The following is a 20,001-nucleotide window of genomic DNA, read 5'->3' as shown; positions in this document are numbered from 1 at the left end:
GGTAACTCACGGTTTTCATGGGTGCCGGATTCCCAGGGATGTGCCTAGACGCGGCGTCCCGCGTGGTCTATGGCACTGACCACACGGGACGCCGCGTCTAGGCACATCCTCAGGAATCCGGCACCCATGAAAACCGTGAGTTACCTTGAACCAAAAAGTTGTGTATAACTGTTCTATACATATTTGTCTACAGTCCATAAGGAATAAATCAGGGGTCAACACACCTACATTAGTGCAAACCATCTGACCATTTTGGGACATATTGAATACCTTGTAACTAAGGAACTATATAACTGCTGCTAATTATTGATACCTGTGACTAAACATTGTTATACAAATACACAGTGACTACCCACAATTGATCTATATCCAGTTGATCTAACCGAGGATACCAAGTTTTTCCATTTTTTATTTTCATTATATATTATATGGTATTTTAGTGTTTTAAACATATATTGTCTATTATTGACCTTTTAACAAATTGATATTTCCAATTGTAATAAATATAGTGTATCCAGGTGTTAATAGCGAAAGCCTGCTACTTTTTTATACAATTACTCATACATACGCTTGGGTGAAGCATAGTAAGAGCACCACTACCATTAAGTCAGATGGTGGAGCCACCTCATCCCAGTCCTTTTTTTCACTATCAGAATAACACAGCTCTGAACCCTACAAAAAGGAAACCCAACCCATTAGCAAAAAAGGCCGCTAAACGAATGCTTGCAAAGTCTTCCACCACGAACGGTCTTTGACAAATCATCTAGAACGGCATGGAAATGTTGTATACATTATTTTTAATTCAAATGACAAAGTGTTTAGTAAATTTTGCACACATCCTGCATAGGATTGGTCAACGTGCAGGTTAAAAATTCTATTGGCGCAAATACATTCATCAGAATTTAGACTTTGCGCTGGTCTGTAGTCTTGCATTCCACCATGACAATGGAGATATTTGTGTAAAAAAAAAAAAAAAAATCATAAACTGATTTTTTTTTATAACCAGAAAAAAATTAAAATTAAAAAACAAACAAAAAACACACACACACACAAAACCCATAAGTTTCCAATAAATTTTCAATACATATTCTTTCTGTACAGGTCTTCTTAAAAATAAAACAAAATGGTCAGAAAGGTAACCTTAGAAATTTCTCCCAATCTGATTTGTGTTCATTTACATAGAGCCTCCAGGTAAGTGGCAGTAGAACCAGTCAATCCATCCATTTCCTCCGAGAGTCCGTTAGAAGCTAAGTCTCCAATCCTATGTTACAAAAAGTTCCTGCTGAGCCTTCCACAGCAAGCAGACGCTTACCGGTTAATGTTGATGCGCAAAAAGCCGATTGCATTGCGGCAAAGCTATGCCCTAAGCAATAAATGATTTGAGTCATCTATTTTGTCCTGAAATGCTACCTGTAGGTACAGCGATGCATATAAATGACCGTAGAGTAAATTTAGCGTCAAAGAGAATAGTACAGAAAATATACAGCAGCAGAAGCAATTTTTTTTAGTATTTATACATGTTATGAACAGAACACAGCAGTAAAAGGCATAAATGCATAATAATTGGTACCATGTCTAAAAATTACTAAAGTACCTATTTAGTGTATTGGTTATTGTTGATTTTTTTGTGTTTTTTTTTACTTTTTTTGTCCAAAAGAGTTTTTTTGCAGCCAAACAGCATTACATGGGGTTACACAGAGTACAGGTAATTCATAGTGACTAAATCACTTATTCATTGACCATATTTCTATCCTCTCATAAATGACTCCCATTAAAAAAAAATTAAGGAAATTTGTAAAAAATTTGCACCATTTTTTAAAGAACCTCTGACTCCGGAAAACAATTTGGATACATCACTATGGACCCATTACAAGTGATTCCTAAGAAGGAAGAAATTCCAGTTAAAGGTTTTGACAGAATCAGACTTGAAGATTATTCAAAAGGTGGAAGCTGTACCCCACCCCTGCTGCCTAAAGAGGTTTGTGCCACATAAGAAGGTATAGTTGTCAGGAGATGGCACATGGTAAGTGGGGGTCCTGTTATGGATTTGGCAAAGGAGCCCAGGAGCTTAAATTAAATCTAAGAATAAAGTAGAGCCCGTATCTATGAAGCATACTAAACCAACTGGCTTGTGTAGGGTTAGATCCAACAATACAGGCAACTTGTGAGTCATAGTTATCAGTCATAAACAAGAAAAACTTATATTCAACCAAAAATCATAGGACCCAATGCCATGACTTGAAGACCTGCACAATAACTACCTTGCCAAATTATTGAGAGTGACATTTCTTGGTCTTGTAGACCATCAATTGGTTTGACTTCAGTAGATTCTCCAGTGATCACCACCAACCTAGGAAATTTAGGTCTTCATCCTGCCCATAGCCCCAAAACATTAGACACATCAAGCAATTTGAGAAAAAGTTGCCTCATAAGATGGAATTTGGGATGGAGTTCAATTTAGTAATATATAATTTATCCTTATTCTGCCACTCCTAACCAATCATGGAACTTACATGGACATTTATGATACATACACATTAGCATTATATTGGCTGAACATGTCAGTTGACCAATGTCTAATATACACAGTCTCCTGACTCTTCTATGACAGCAAATGTCAAGGGGCAGACGAGGACTGGGCTGGATAGGATTTCAACTCATCTCATTGATTGTTCTTGAGAAGAGAGGCCACCTTCAGAGAAGTCCGATAGCGGCTTGACTTCCCTTCCCCATTCAGAACATATGCACATTTGGCCAAGCCGAGTTTGCATGTGGATGTGGGGTCAGGAATGATAGCTGTTCTGATGATGGGCATCCCATTTCTTTGGCCACTCTAGTGGCTCGATCATATCACAGCTATTATTTTCCGTTCTTCTGTGCCGTTATGGGAGAAGAAGAATGGAAAAACCGAAAATGCCGGATTCGGCACATAACTGACAAACAGAATCAAACTGATCCCATTGACTATAATGGGATCTGTTCAGTTTCCATTTTGGAGAACATCTTCAGGACTTTTCTCTGATATTTTTGATGAACTCTGTGACAGAGGCTCTGAACAAAGCCTTCAACGCAGAAGTGAAAATACGCCAAGTCTGCAAATATGGAGTGTCCTTCCTGGATAAGATGAGCTTCTCTCTTCATTATATAATATATATATGTATATATATTCCTAAACAACTTGTGCACCCAATTTGTATACAAGAGTCAGTGGCCCTTGAATCAGCTAATGCATGCACCATTTTAGGGCAAAAAGAAGAAAAGTATATAAAATAAATAAACATTCCCAAAGGAAAGGAATTTTTTTTATATATCCATTTCTACCATGAAAATTAACTGTACCCTGTGTATTCAGAAATAACGTACAATATACCTTGAGATCTTAAAACTGAAGAAAAAAAACACAATCATGACTTATTAATGAAGTACCGTGAGCTTTAAGTTCCCTTCCCGAGCATAAATGAATATTATATATCCATCTGTTATTGTCCTGTTACATACATAGTATCAGTTTTATCCCCTGTCCCTCAAGTAAAGTGCTTTGTCCATGGCAGACCATAGGAGATATGCAACAGGAAAAGCCCAGTTATGATTTACTAAATATATATATATTTATATATTTATAAAAAAAAATTGTATTTTGCTTTTCTTGGGTCTTGCGAAGAAAAGTTGAAATGATCGTCATCATAGAAATGTCTTCCTCCCACTCCCATTAGTAAACGTATCCTTCATTGTATGGGTGGCTGTTACAGTAGCCTCCGTCTGCCATGTAGGGAATATTTTCATCAAAATGAGTCAGTGGTACTGTGTCCTCTTCGTTAATGTGTCGCTCCATGTCTGTTTTTAACAGCGGCCGTTGATTGTCTGGGAAGGCCATAGAGAAGAGGGCTTCTGGATCGCATACGAATTTGTACACATATCTCTCTCCGGCGACCTTGTGGAGAAAAAAAAAAAAAATATATATATAAGAATGTTTTTTTAATCATAATCCATATCAAGTTCTACATAGCTGAATATGTGTGGGCATTGATGTGTATGGTCTGTGGCATCCACACAGTCTCAGTTGAACTAAGCTGAACCACCAGCATAGAATTTCCTCCCACCAAGAAGCCACTCAATATTACTGGCTGAAATTTGGAAAAAAAATATGGTATCAAAGATTTAATTACATTTTTTTAAATCTCAGAATAATAAACTGGGTCTCCATTGCGATTGGAAACCAGTAGGCGGCAAATGGATGGGCATCACAACATGAATGTAATGTGATAGGAGTTGTGCAATGTAAAAAATGAGGTGGTCTTAGTACCCCGGTACCATAACGTGTCAACCGCACATGTCATGCCTTTGGGAACTATCTCCACCAGTGCCTGACTTACCTATTATTTTTTTAAAAATCTGGAATCCCCTGGTCCTGGTTCGTGGCAGAGATGGCTGTGAATGCATAACAGTTTCCATATCTCTGTTTTTAAGAGATTCTGATATTCAGGAAAGGTCGTCAATATCAGATCAGCAGGGTTAGAAACCCAGGACTCCCCCCCCCAATCAGCTGTTTGTAGAGGTCATGGCGCTCCAGTGAGCGCCACTGCCTTTTCCTAGGTCAGTGATGTCACATTCCTCGGTCATATGTGCCTAGGCACACACAAGCCCCAATGAAGTGAATGGGGTACAGCTGCTATACAATGAACGGCTCTGTGCTTGGAAACCTGTGAGGAGGCGCAGTGCTCATCGGAGCACCTCTGCTCCTCAAATAGCTGATTAGTGGAGGTCCATGGTGTTGAACCTCTGCCGATTGGATATTGATGACCTATCCTGAAGATAGGTGAATAACATCAGTTCTCTGAAAAGCCTTTGAATCTCAGCAAGCATTTCAGCTCTCTACCAAGAGGGTCCTAGAAGCCTTGTTCTCGGGCACGTGATATTTCTTACTGGTTACACTTCTATTGGCATTTATTTACAAGGGTCAAGTCTTTCGAAAAAAAGGGAAGGAGAAAATATATTGAGATGTTCCATTACAGAAATCTAGTATTCACAGTGCCAGAACTTGAGGGAAGAGCAAAGGACATTTAGCTTAACGGAGTTGGGTATGTATGGCATCTCACCTTTTGCATAATTCCCTTCTCATAATAGTAGCGCAGTGAACGACTGAGCTTATCGTAGTTCATGGCGGGTCGGTTCTTCTGTATGCCCCATCGTCGTGCCACCTATGGAAAGAAAAACACACACAAACCATATGATTAAACCTATCTTTAGCCAAACATGCCATTTTCCAATTCTTAACATGTAGTCAACTTTTTGGTGCAATTTTTTTTAAGACTCCATCTATTTGGGGGACCTTTAGTTACCTTTCTGAGAGTGGAGTTGTATGTGCATTGTATATTATATCTGTATGACCAGGTAAGTATATACTACAGGTAGTACATGCAATACAATAGTCTCAGTACTCCATGATCTCCCAATACTTCTCTCGATTCAGTCAGGACTAGGGATGAGCGAACCCGAACTGTATAGTTCGGGTTCGTACCGAATTTTGGGGTGTCCGTGACACGGACCCGAACCCGGACATTTTCGTAAAAGTCCGGGTTCGGGTTCGGTGTTCGTCGCTTTCTTCGCGCTTTTGTGACGCTTTCTTGGCGCTTTTTGAAAGGCTGCAAAGCAGCCAATCAACAAGCGTCATACTACTTGCCCCAAGAGGCCATCACAGCCATGCCTACTATTGGCATGGCTGTGATTGGCCAGAGCACCATGTGACCCAGCCTCTATTTAAGCTGGAGTCACATAGCGCCGCCCGTCACTCTGCTCTGATTAGCGTAGGGAGAGGTTGCGGCTGCGACAGTAGGGCGAGATTAGGCAGATTAACTCCTCCAAAGGACTTGATTAACTGATCGATCTGCAGCTGTGGATCATTGAGCTGCTGATCCTCAATTGCTCACTGTTTTTAGGCTGCACAGACCGTTTGTCAGTCTCATTTTTCTGGGGTGATCGGCGGCCATTTTGTGTCTTGTGGTGCGCCAGCACAAGCTGCGACCAAGTGCATTTAACCCTCAATGGTGTGGTTGTTTTTTGGCTAAAGCCTACATCAGGGTGAAGCTGTCACACCAAGTGCATTTAACCAGCAATAGTCTGTTCATTTTTTGGCCATATACAAAATCAGGGGCAAGCTGCGCCTGTCACCAAGTGCATTTAACCCTCAATGGTGTGGTTGTTTTTTGGCTAAAGCCTACATCAGGGTGAAGCTGTCACACCAAGTGCATTTAACCAGCAATAGTCTGTTCATTTTTTGGCCATATACAAAATCAGGGGCAAGCTGCGCCTGTCACCAAGTGCATTTAACCCTCAATGGTGTGGTTGTTTTTTGGCTAAAGCCTACATCAGGGTGAAGCTGTCACACCAAGTGCATTTAACCAGCAATAGTCTGTTCATTTTTTGGCCATATACAAAATCAGGGGCAAGCTGCGCCTGTCACCAAGTGCATTTAACCCTCAATGGTGTGGTTGTTTTTTGGCTAAAGCCTACATCAGGGTGAAGCTGTCACACCAAGTGCATTTAACCAGCAATAGTCTGTTCATTTTTTGGCCATATCCCAGTCTAATTCTGTCACTAAATCCATACCGGTCACCCAGCGCCTAAATACTAGGCCTCAAATTTATATCCAGCTAAATCTGTCCCTAGTGCTGTAGCTGGGCGAGTTATTTAGTGTCCGTTCAAGCACATTTCTTGTTCTGGGTTGAAATACAATTCCCAATTTAGCAATTTCATAATTTAGTGGTTCCTGCTATATCAGAGCTCTTTGAAATCTATCCCAAAAAGGGTATATAATATTGAAGGTGCACATAGGGTCATTCAGAGTAACTTCACACACACCCGCTACTGTGTATTTCCAAGTCTAATTCTGTCACTAAATCCATACCGGTGACCCAGCGCCTAAATACTAGGCCTCAAATTTAATTCCCTCTAAATCTCTCGTTACCCACCGCTGTACTGTTGTTGCTGGGCAAGATATTTAGTGTCCGTCAAAGCACATTTTTTGTTCTGGGTTGAAGTACAATTCCCAATTTAGCAATTTCATAATTTAGTGGTTTCTGCTATATCAGAGCTATTTGAAATCTATCCCAAAAAGGGTATATAATATTGAAGGTGCACATAGGGTCATTCAGAATAACTTCACACACACCCGCTACTGTGTATTTCCAAGTCTAATTCTGTCACTAAACCCATACCTGTCACCCAGCGCCTAAATACTAGGCCTCAAATTTAAATCCCTCTAAATCTCTCGTTACCGTTGTCCTGTTGTAGCTGGGAAAGTTATTTAGTGCCCGTCAAAGCACATTTTTTGTTCTGGGTTGAAGTACAATTCCCAATTTAGCAATTTCATAATTTAGTGGTTCCTGCTATATCAGAGCTATTTGAAATCTATCCCAAAAAGGGTATATAATATTGAAGGTGCACATAGGGTCATTCAGAATAACTTCACACACACCCGCTACTGTGTATTTCCAAGTCTAATTCTGTCACTAAATCCATACCGGTGACCCAGCGCCTAAATACTAGGCCTCAAATTTAATTCCCTCTAAATCTCTCGTTACCCACCGCTGTACTGTTGTTGCTGGGCAAGATATTTAGTGTCCGTCAAAGCACATTTTTTGTTCTGGGTTGAAGTACAATTCCCAATTTAGCAATTTCATAATTTAGTGGTTTCTGCTATATCAGAGCTATTTGAAATCTATCCCTAAAAGGGTATATAATATTGAAGGTGCACATAGGGTCATTCAGAATAACTTCACACACACCCGCTACTGTGTATTTCCAAGTCTAATTCTGTCACTAAACCCATACCTGTCACCCAGCGCCTAAATACTAGGCCTCAAATTTAAATCCCTCTAAATCTCTCGTTACCGTTGTCCTGTTGTAGCTGGGAAAGTTATTTAGTGCCCGTCAAAGCACATTTTTTGTTCTGGGTTGAAGTACAATTCCCAATTTAGCAATTTCATAATTTAGTGGTTCCTGCTATATCAGAGCTATTTGAAATCTATCCCAAAAAGGGTATATAATATTGAAGGTGCACATAGGGTCATTCAGAATAACTTCACACACACCCGCTACTGTGTATTTCCAAGTCTAATTCTGTCACTAAATCCATACCGGTGACCCAGCGCCTAAATACTAGGCCTCAAATTTAATTCCCTCTAAATCTCTCGTTACCCACCGGTGTACTGTTGTTGCTGGGCAAGATATTTAGTGTCCGTCAAAGCACATTTTTTGTTCTGGGTTGAAGTACAATTCCCAATTTAGCAATTTCATAATTTAGTGGTTTCTGCTATATCAGAGCTATTTGAAATCTATCCCTAAAAGGGTATATAATATTGAAGGTGCACATAGGGTCATTCAGAATAACTTCACACACACCCGCTACTGTGTATTTCCAAGTCTAATTCTGTCACTAAACCCATACCTGTCACCCAGCGCCTAAATACTAGGCCTCAAATTTAAATCCCTCTAAATCTCTCGTTACCGTTGTCCTGTTGTAGCTGGGAAAGTTATTTAGTGCCCGTCAAAGCACATTTTTTGTTCTGGGTTGAAGTACAATTCCCAATTTAGCAATTTCATAATTTAGTGGTTCCTGCTATATCAGAGCTATTTGAAATCTATCCCAAAAAGGGTATATAATATTGAAGGTGCACATAGGGTCATTCAGAATAACTTCACACACACCCGCTACTGTGTATTTCCAAGTCTAATTCTGTCACTAAATCCATACCGGTGACCCAGCGCCTAAATACTAGGCCTCAAATTTAATTCCCTCTAAATCTCTCGTTACCCACCGGTGTACTGTTGTTGCTGGGCAAGATATTTAGTGTCCGTCAAAGCACATTTTTTGTTCTGGGTTGAAGTACAATTCCCAATTTAGCAATTTCATAATTTAGTGGTTTCTGCTATATCAGAGCTATTTGAAATCTATCCCTAAAAGGGTATATAATATTGAAGGTGCACATAGGGTCATTCAGAATAACTTCACACACACCCGCTACTGTGTATTTCCAAGTCTAATTCTGTCACTAAACCCATACCTGTCACCCAGCGCCTAAATACTAGGCCTCAAATTTAAATCCCTCTAAATCTCTCGTTACCGTTGTCCTGTTGTAGCTGGGAAAGTTATTTAGTGCCCGTCAAAGCACATTTTTTGTTCTGGGTTGAAGTACAATTCCCAATTTAGCAATTTCATAATTTAGTGGTTCCTGCTATATCAGAGCTATTTGAAATCTATCCCAAAAAGGGTATATAATATTGAAGGTGCACATTGGGTCATTCAGAATAACTTCACACACACGCTTCTGTGCATTTCCAAGTCTAATTCTGTCACTAAATCCATACCGGTGACCCAGCGCCTAAATACTAGGCCTCAAATTTAATTCCCTCTAAATCTCTCGTTACCCACCGCTGTACTGTTGTTGCTGGGCAAGATATTTAGTGTCCGTCAAAGCACATTTTTTGTTCTGGGTTGAAGTACAATTCCCAATTTAGCAATTTCATAATTTAGTGGTTTCTGCTATATCAGAGCTATTTGAAATCTATCCCTAAAAGGGTATATAATATTGAAGGTGCACATAGGGTCATTCAGAATAACTTCACACACACCCGCTACTGTGTATTTCCAAGTCTAATTCTGTCACTAAATCCATACCGGTGACCCAGCGCCTAAATACTAGGCCTCAAATTTAATTCCCTCTAAATCTCTCGTTACCCACCGCTGTACTGTTGTTGCTGGGCAAGATATTTAGTGTCCGTCAAAGCACATTTTTTGTTCTGGGTTGAAGTACAATTCCCAATTTAGCAATTTCATAATTTAGTGGTTTCTGCTATATCAGAGCTATTTGAAATCTATCCCTAAAAGGGTATATAATATTCAAGGTGCACATTGGGTCATTCAGAATAACTTCACACACACACGCTTCTGTGCATTTCCAAGTCTAATTCTGTCACTAAATCCATACCGGTCACCCAGCGCCTAAATACTAGGCCTCAAATTTATATCCCGCTGAATTTGAATACAATACATTGGGCCAAATAATATATTTGTTGTTGTGGTGAACCATAACAATGAGAAAAACATCTAGTAAGGGACGCGGACGTGGACATGGTCGTGGTGGTGTTAGTGGACCCTCTGGTGCTGGGAGAGGACGTGGCCGTTCTGCCACATCCACACGTCCTAGTGTACCAACTACCTCAGGTCCCAGTAGCCGCCAGAATTTACAGCGATATATGGTGGGGCCCAATGCCGTTCTAAGGATGGTAAGGCCTGAGCAGGTACAGGCATTAGTCAATTGGGTGGCCGACAGTGGATCCAGCACGTTCACATTATCTCCCACCCAGTCTTCTGCAGAAAGCGCACAGATGGCGCCTGAAAACCAACCCCATCAGTCTGTCACATCACCCCCATGCATACCAGGGAAACTGTCTCAGCCTCAAGTTATGCAGCAGTCTCTTATGCTGTTTGAAGACTCCGCTGGCAGGGTTTCCCAAGGGCATCCACCTAGCCCTTCCCCAGCGGTGAAAGACATAGAATGCACTGACGCACAACCACTTATGTTTCCTGATGATGAGGACATGGGAATACCACCTCAGCATGTCTCTGATGATGACGAAACACAGGTGCCAACTGCTGCGTCTTTCTGCAGTGTGCAGACTGAACAGGAGGTCAGGGATCAAGACTGGGTGGAAGACGATGCAGGGGACGATGAGGTCCTAGACCCCACATGGAATGAAGGTCGTGCCACTGACTTTCACAGTTCGGAGGAAGAGGCAGTGGTGAGACCGAGCCAACAGCGTAGCAAAAGAGGGAGCAGTGGGCAAAAGCAGAACACCCGCCGCCAAGAGACTCCGCCTGCTACTGACCGCCGCCATCTGGGACCGAGCACCCCAAAGGCAGCTTCAAGGAGTTCCCTGGCATGGCACTTCTTCAAACAATGTGCTGACGACAAGACCCGAGTGGTTTGCACGCTGTGCCATCAGAGCCTGAAGCGAGGCATTAACGTTCTGAACCTGAGCACAACCTGCATGACCAGGCACCTGCATGCAAAGCATGAACTGCAGTGGAGTAAACACCTTAAAACCAAGGAAGTCACTCAGGCTCCCCCTGCTACCTCTTCTGCTGCTGCCGCCTCGGCCTATTCTGCTGCTGCCGCCTCGGCCTCTTCCTCCGCCTCTGGAGGAACGTTGGCACCTGCCGCCCAGCAAACAGGGGATGTACCACCAACACCACCACCACCACCACCTCCGTCACCAAGCGTCTCAACCATGTCACACGCCAGCGTTCAGCTCTCCATCTCACAAACATTTGATAGAAAGCGTAAATTCCCACCTAGCCACCCTCGATCCCTGGCCCTGAATGCCAGCATTTCTAAACTACTGGCCTATGAAATGCTGTCATTTAGGCTGGTGGACACAGACAGCTTCAAACAGCTCATGTCGCTTGCTGTCCCACAGTATGTTGTTCCCAGCCGGCACTACTTCTCCAAGAGAGCCGTGCCTTCCCTGCACAACCAAGTATCCCATAAAATCAAGTGTGCACTGCGCAACGCCATCTGTAGCAAGGTCCACCTAACCACAGATACGTGGACCAGTAAGCACGGCCAGGGACGCTATATCTCCCTAACTGCACACTGGGTAAATGTAGTGGCAGCTGGGCCCCAGGCGGAGAGCTGTTTGGCGCACGTCCTTCCGCCGCCAAGGATCGCAGGGCAACATTCTTTGCCTCCTGTTGCCACCTCCTCCTTCTCGGCTTCCTCCTCCTCTTCTTCCACCTGCTCATCCAGTCAGCCACACACCTTCACCACCAACTTCAGCACAGCCCGGGGTAAACGTCAGCAGGCCATTCTGAAACTCATATGTTTGGGGGACAGGCCCCACACCGCACAGGAGTTGTGGCGGGGTATAGAACAACAGACCGACGAGTGGTTGCTGCCGGTGAGCCTCAAGCCCGGCCTGGTGGTGTGTGATAATGGGCGAAATCTCGTTGCAGCTCTGGGACTAGCCAATTTGACGCACATCCCTTGCTTGGCGCATGTGCTGAATTTGGTGGTGCAGAAGTTCATTCACAACTACCCCGACATGTCAGAGCTGCTGCATAAAGTGCGGGCCGTCTGTTCGCGCTTCCGGCGTTCACATCCTGCTGCTGCTCGCCTGTCTGCGCTACAGCGTAACTTCGGCCTTCCCGCTCACCGCCTCATATGCGACGTGCCCACCAGGTGGAACTCCACCTTGCACATGCTGGACAGACTGTGCGAGCAGCAGCAGGCCATAGTGGAGTTTCAGCTGCAGCACGCACGGGTCAGTCGCACTACAGAACAGCACCACTTCACCACCAATGACTGGGCCTCCATGCGAGACCTGTGTGCCCTGTTGCGCTGTTTCGAGTACTCCACCAACATGGCCAGTGGCGATGACGCCGTTATCAGCGTTACAATACCACTTCTATGTCTCCTTGAGAAAACACTTAGGGCGATGATGGAAGAGGAGGTGGCCCAGGAGGAGGAGGAGGAGGAGGAGGAAGAGGGGTCATTTTTAGCACTTTCAGGCCAGTCTCTTCGAAGTGACTCAGAGGGAGGTTTTTGGCAACAGCAGAGGCCAGGTACAAATGTGGCCAGCCAGGGCCCACTACTGGAGGACGAGGAGGACGAGGATGAGGAGGAGGTGGAGGAGGATGAGGATGAAGCATGGTCACAGCGGGGTGGCACCCAACGCAGCTCGGGTCCATCACTGGTGCGTGGCTGGGGGGAAAGGCAGGACGATGACGATACGCCTCCCACAGAGGACAGCTTGTCCTTATCCCTGGGCAGCCTGGCACACATGAGCGACTACATGCTGCAGTGCCTGCGCAACGACAGCAGAGTTGCCCACATTTTAACCTGTGCGGACTACTGGGTTGCCACCCTGCTGGATCCACGCTACAAAGACAATGTGCCCACCTTACTTCCTGCACTGGAGCGTGATAGGAAGATGCGCGAGTACAAGCGCACGTTGGTAGACACGCTACTGAGAGCATTCCCAAATGTCACAGGGGAACAAGTGGAAGCCCAAGGCCAAGGCAGAGGAGGAGCAAGAGGTCGCCAAGGCAGCTGTGTCACGGCCAGCTCCTCTGAGGGCAGGGTTAGCATGGCAGAGATGTGGAAAACTTTTGTCAACACGCCACAGCTAACTGCACCACCACCTGATACGCAACGTGTTAGCAGGAGGCAACATTTCACTAACATGGTGGAACAGTACGTGTGCACACCCCTCCACGTACTGACTGATGGTTCGGCCCCATTCAACTTCTGGGTCTCTAAATTGTCCACGTGGCCAGAGCTAGCCTTTTATGCCTTGGAGGTGCTGGCCTGCCCGGCAGCCAGCGTTTTGTCTGAACGTGTATTCAGCACGGCAGGGGGCGTCATTACAGACAAACGCAGCCGCCTGTCTACAGCCAATGTGGACAAGCTGACGTTCATAAAAATGAACCAGGCATGGATCCCACAGGACCTGTCCGTCCCTTGTCCAGATTAGACATTAACTACCTCCCCATAACCATATATTATTGGACTCCAGGGCACTTCCTCATTCAATCCTATTTTTATTTTCATTTTACCATTATATTGCGAGGCTACCCAAAGTTGAATGAACCTCTCCTCTGCCTGTGTGCTAGGCCTAAATATATGCCAATGGACTGTTGCAGTGGTGGGTGACGTGAAGCCTCATTCTCTGCTATGACATGCAGACTGATTCTCTGCTGACATGAAGCCAGATCCTCTGTTACGGGAGCTCTCTCCTCTGCCTGGGTGCTGGGCCTAAATTTATGACAATTGACTGTTGCAGTGGTGGGTGACGTGAAGCCTGATTCTCTGCTATGATATGAAGACTGATTCTCTGCTGACATGAAGCCAGATTGTCTGTTACGGGACCTTTCTCCTCTGCCTGGGTTCTGGGCCTAAATTTATGAAAATTGACTGTTGCAGTGGTGGGTGACGTGAAGCCTGATTCTCTGCTATGATATGAAGACTGATTCTCTGCTGACATGAAGCCAGATTGTCTGTTACGGGACCTTTCTCCTCTGCCTGGGTTCTGGGCCTAAATTTATGAAAATTGACTCTTACAGTGGTGGGTGACGTGAAGCCTGATTCTCTGCTATGATATGAAGACTGATTCTCTGCTGACATGAAGCCAGATTCTCTGTTACGGGACCTCTCTCCTCTGCCTGGGTGCTGGGCCTAAATTTATGACAATGGACTGTTGCAGTGGTGGCTGACGTGAAGCCTGATTCTCTGCTATGACATGCAGACTGATTCTCTGCTGTCATGAAGCCAGATTGTCTGTTACGGGACCTCTCTGCTCTGCCTGTGTGCTAGGCCTAAATATATGCCAATGGACTGTTGCAGTGGTGGCTGACGTGAAGCCTCATTCTCTGCTATGACATGCAGACTGATTCTCTGCTGTCATGAAGCCAGATTGTCTGTTACGGGACCTCTCTGCTCTGCCTGTGTGCTAGGCCTAAATATATGCCAATGGACTGTTGCAGTGGTGGGTGACGTGAAGCCTCATTCTCTGCTATGACATGCAGACTGATTCTCTGCTGACATGAAGCCAGATCCTCTGTTACGGGAGCTCTCTCCTCTGCCTGGGTGCTGGGCCTAAATTTATGACAATTGACTGTTGCAGTGGTGGGTGACGTGAAGCCTGATTCTCTGCTATGATATGAAGACTGATTCTCTGCTGACATGAAGCCAGATTGTCTGTTACGGGACCTTTCTCCTCTGCCTGGGTTCTGGGCCTAAATTTATGAAAATTGACTCTTACAGTGGTGGGTGACGTGAAGCCTGATTCTCTGCTATGATATGAAGACTGATTCTCTGCTGACATGAAGCCAGATTCTCTGTTACGGGACCTCTCTCCTCTGCCTGGGTGCTGGGCCTAAATTTATGACAATGGACTGTTGCAGTGGTGGCTGACGTGAAGCCTGATTCTCTGCTATGACATGCAGACTGATTCTCTGCTGTCATGAAGCCAGATTGTCTGTTACGGGACCTCTCTGCTCTGCCTGTGTGCTAGGCCTAAATATATGCCAATGGACTGTTGCAGTGGTGGCTGACGTGAAGCCTCATTCTCTGCTATGACATGCAGACTGATTCTCTGCTGTCATGAAGCCAGATTGTCTGTTACGGGACCTCTCTGCTCTGCCTGTGTGCTAGGCCTAAATATATGCCAATGGACTGTTGCAGTGGTGGGTGACGTGAAGCCTCATTCTCTGCTATGACATGCAGACTGATTCTCTGCTGACATGAAGCCAGATCCTCTGTTACGGGAGCTCTCTCCTCTGCCTGGGTGCTGGGCCTAAATTTATGACAATTGACTGTTGCAGTGGTGGGTGACGTGAAGCCTGATTCTCTGCTATGATATGAAGACTGATTCTCTGCTGACATGAAGCCAGATTGTCTGTTACGGGACCTTTCTCCTCTGCCTGGGTTCTGGGCCTAAATTTATGAAAATTGACTCTTACAGTGGTGGGTGACGTGAAGCCTGATTCTCTGCTATGATATGAAGACTGATTCTCTGCTGACATGAAGCCAGATTCTCTGTTACGGGACCTCTCTCCTCTGCCTGGGTGCTGGGTAGTGTTGAGCGCGAATATTCGAAAAGCAAATTTTTTTCGCGAATATCGCAACTTCGCGATTTCGCGAATATTTCGAATATAGTGCTATATATTCGTAAAAACGAATATTCGTTTTTTGTTTCCCCCCCCCCCCCCCCCACAAAATTACAGTACACATATAATTGATTGTTTCCCAAAGGTCCAACAGCTCAGATCTTACTCACATTGCCTAGAAAGTGATTGAGGCGCGAATCTTCGTAAGGCGATTTTATTAGCGCACATGCGAATATCGGCACGTCCCAGAACAGAGGCAAAGGGCTTTGCATTCATACATTAGTGAATTGAGTTGCGAATCTTCGTAAGGCGATTTTATTAGCGCACATGCGAATATCTACACTTGTCCCAGAACAGAGGCAAAGGGCTTTGCATTCATACATTAGTGATTGAATTGAGCTGCGAATCTTCGTAAGGCGATTTTATTAGCGCACATGCGAATATCGGCACGTCCCAGAACAGAGGCAAAGGGCTTTGCATTCATACATTAGTGAATTGAGTTGCGAATCTTCGTAAGGCGATTTTATTAGCGCACATGCGAATATCTACACTTGTCCCAGAACAGAGGCAAAGGGCTTTGCATTCATACATTAGTGATTGAATTGAGCTGCGAATCTTCGTAAGGCGATTTTATTAACGCAAATGCAAATATCTACACTTGTCCCCAGAACAGAGAGGCAAAGGCCTGTGCATTCATATAGTATAGCACCATATTCGCGAATACGTAGAACTTCGTAAAAGTCGATTTACGAATATTCGTATTTTTTATTTTACTTTCCACCTTACAGATTACATTGATCTGTACTCTGTCAACTACTGTCATCACCCCCCACTGTATCTCGATTGATTCCCAAAAGTCTCACATTCCCTAGAAAGTGATTGAGGTGCGAATCTTCGTAAGGCGATTTTATTAGCGCACATGCGAATATCTACACTTGTCCCAGAACAGAGGCAAAGGGCATTGCATTCATACATTAGTGATTGAATTGAGTTGCGAATCTTCGTAAGGCGATTTCATTAGCGCACATGTGAATTTTGCATAGCATATGTATTATGCGATAATTCGAATTATCGCATATGCGAAATAATAACGAATTTGAATAATCGCGAATATTTTACGAATATTCTTTCGAATATTCACAAAATTTCGCGAATTCGAATATGGGACATGCCGCTCAACACTAGTGCTGGGCCTAAATTTATGACAATGGACTGTTGCAGTGGTGGGTGACGTGAAGCCTGATTCTCTGCTATGACATGCAGACTGATTCTCTGCTGACATGAAGCCAGATTGTCTGTTACGGGACCTCTCTCCTCTGCCTGGGTGCTGGGCCTAAATATATGCCAATGGACTGTTGCAGTGGTGGCTGACGTGAAGCCTCATTCTCTGCTATGACATGCAGACTAATTCTCTGCTGACATGAAGACAGATTCTCTGTTACGGGACCTCTCTCCTCTGCCTGGGTGCCGGGGCCTAAATATCTGAGAATGGACTGTTCCAGTGGTGGCTGACGTGAAGCCTCATTCTCTGCTATGACATGCAGACTAATTCTCTGCTGACATGAAGACAGATTCTCTGTTACGGGACCTCCCTCCTCTGCCTGGGTGCTGGGCCTAAATATATGCCAATGGACTGTTGCAGTGGTGGCTGACGTGAAGCCTCATTCTCTGCTATGACATGCAGACTAATTCTCTGCTGACATGAAGACAGATTCTCTGTTACGGGACCTCCCTCCTCTGCCTGGGTGCTGGGCCTAAATATATGCCAATGGACTGTTGCAGTGGTGGCTGACGTGAAGCCTCATTCTCTGCTATGACATGCAGACTGATTCTCTGCTGACATGAAGCCAGATTCTCTGTTACGGGACCTCTCTCCTCTGCCTGTGTGTGTGCTGGGCCTAAATATATGCCAATGGACTGTTGCAGTGGTGGCTGACGTGAAGCCTCATTCTCTGCTATGACATGCAGACTGATTCTCTGCTGACATGAAGCCAGATTCTCTGTTACGGGACCTCTCTCCTCTGCCTGTGTGTGTGCTGGGCCTAAATATATGCCAATGGACTGTTGCAGTGGTGGCTGACGTGAAGCCTCATTCTCTGCTATGACATGCAGACTAATTCTCTGCTGACATGAAGACAGATTCTCTGTTACGGGACCTCCCTCCTCTGCCTGGGTGCTGGGCCTAAATATATGCCAATGGACTGTTGCAGTGGTGGCTGACGTGAAGCCTCATTCTCTGCTATGACATGCAGACTGATTCTCTGCTGACATGAAGCCAGATTCTCTGTTACGGGACCTCTCTCCTCTGCCTGTGTGTGTGCTGGGCCTAAATATATGCCAATGGACTGTTGCAGTGGTGGCTGACGTGAAGCCTCATTCTCTGCTATGACATGCAGACTGATTCTCTGCTGACATGAAGCCAGATTCTCTGTTACGGGACCTCTCTCCTCTGCCTGTGTGTGTGCTGGGCCTAAATATATGCCAATGGACTGTTGCAGTGGTGGCTGACGTGAAGCCTCATTCTCTGCTATGACATGCAGACTAATTCTCTGCTGACATGAAGACAGATTCTCTGTTACGGGACCTCCCTCCTCTGCCTGGGTGCTGGGCCTAAATATATGCCAATGGACTGTTGCAGTGGTGGCTGACGTGAAGCCTCATTCTCTGCTATGACATGCAGACTGATTCTCTGCTGACATGAAGCCAGATTCTCTGTTACGGGACCTCTCTCCTCTGCCTGTGTGTGTGCTGGGCCTAAATATATGCCAATGGACTGTTGCAGTGGTGGCTGACGTGAAGCCTCATTCTCTGCTATGACATGCAGACTGATTCTCTGCTGACATGAAGCCAGATTCTCTGTTACGGGACCTCTCTCCTCTGCCTGTGTGTGTGCTGGGCCTAAATATATGCCAATGGACTGTTGCAGTGGTGGCTGACGTGAAGCCTCATTCTCTGCTATGACATGCAGACTAATTCTCTGCTGACATGAAGACAGATTCTCTGTTACGGGACCTCCCTCCTCTGCCTGGGTGCTGGGCCTAAATATATGCCAATGGACTGTTGCAGTGGTGGCTGACGTGAAGCCTCATTCTCTGCTATGACATGCAGACTAATTCTCTGCTGACATGAAGACAGATTCTCTGTTACGGGACCTCTCTCCTCTGCCTGGGTGCCGGGGCCTAAATATCTGAGAATGGACTGTTCCAGTGGTGGGTGACGGGAAGCCAGATTCTCTGCTATGGAACCTCTCTCCAATTGATTTTGGTTAATTTTTATTTATTTAATTTTTATTTTAATTCATTTCCCTATCCACATTTGTTTGCAGGGGATTTACCTACATGTTGCTGCCTTTTGCAGCCCTCTAGCTCTTTCCTGGGCTGTTTTACAGCCTTTTTAGTGCCGAAAAGTTCGGGTCCCCATTGACTTCAATGGGGTTCGGGTTCGGGACGAAGTTCGGATCGGGTTCGGATCCCGAACCCGAACATTTCCGGGATGTTCGGCCGAACTTCTCGAACCCGAACATCCAGGTGTTCGCTCAACTCTAGTCAGGACATTGCATATTCGTAACCAAAAGATGGCTGCTTGAAGGCAATATACTCTTCCTGTGCCGAAGTTTGACAATAGACTGTATGCCTGGCAGAAGCAAGGTATGGCAGACTTGACTGCTTTGAGAAATGGGCTAGGCATTGACTAAAAAGGTAGCTACCTCCAATAGGTGGCACTATAGAGACAGCTTTCTTCATTTTGGTAGAGCGCTAATTTACATATCTTTTCCCAGAGAGCATTGTGCCTGTAAGACTTATCTGTGCTAGCAGTTGCTCTCCAAAAGGAGAAACGGTACCCCCCACCAGAAACATGTCAAAGCCCTCTCACCCAAACAACCACTACCCTGCTCTACACGGACAAGGACTCTGAAACAGCTGTTGACACATTGGTTTGGCTAGTCGTTTTTAATGAGTTGGACACTGATTCATAGGATTGCAATGGTGGCACTAGACAGAACATTTTTTTCCTTCTGGAGGAGAGCTTTTTTTGCATATAAGACCAGCAAAAGACATTGCTGAAAATGTGCAGATGGTTTCCTACTGAATGTGGGATGCTTGTACATATGCAATGCACTCACCTCCTCGGGCTCGATGAGCTTGAACTCCATGCCTCGGCCCGTCCAGGCAATAAAATGGGAGTTGGCCGGATCGTCAAGTAATGCAACTAAAAACTGCCATAGCTGGAGTGAACCTCTTCTCTGATAGGTCGGTCCTTCACGGTACAGTCCCGGTTCCTGTTTAATATCACCTGAAAAATTAAAACATACATTTCAAAAAATTATTAGACTT

General features: G+C 44.9%; 1 protein-coding gene across 1 annotated transcript in view; it reads right to left on the bottom strand.

The window, feature by feature from the left end:
- Positions 1–780: 780 nt before the first annotated feature.
- Positions 781–20,001, bottom strand: part of ETV1 (ETS variant transcription factor 1) — a 71,433-nt gene continuing 52,212 nt past the window's right edge. The window contains exons 10-12 of the mRNA XM_044293221.1: positions 19,791–19,960; positions 5,097–5,198; positions 781–3,931 (exon numbers count right to left, since the gene is read on the bottom strand). Of these exons, the coding sequence (XP_044149156.1) occupies positions 3,710–3,931; positions 5,097–5,198; positions 19,791–19,960 (494 nt within the window). The 3' untranslated portion in view covers positions 781–3,709. The remainder of the gene's footprint in view (positions 3,932–5,096; positions 5,199–19,790; positions 19,961–20,001) is intronic.

The sequence above is a fragment of the Bufo gargarizans genome, chromosome 5 (genome assembly GCF_014858855.1).
Source record: "Bufo gargarizans isolate SCDJY-AF-19 chromosome 5, ASM1485885v1, whole genome shotgun sequence".
NCBI lineage: Eukaryota > Metazoa > Chordata > Amphibia > Anura > Bufonidae > Bufo > Bufo gargarizans.
This window is presented reverse-complemented; position numbering and strand designations above follow the sequence as displayed.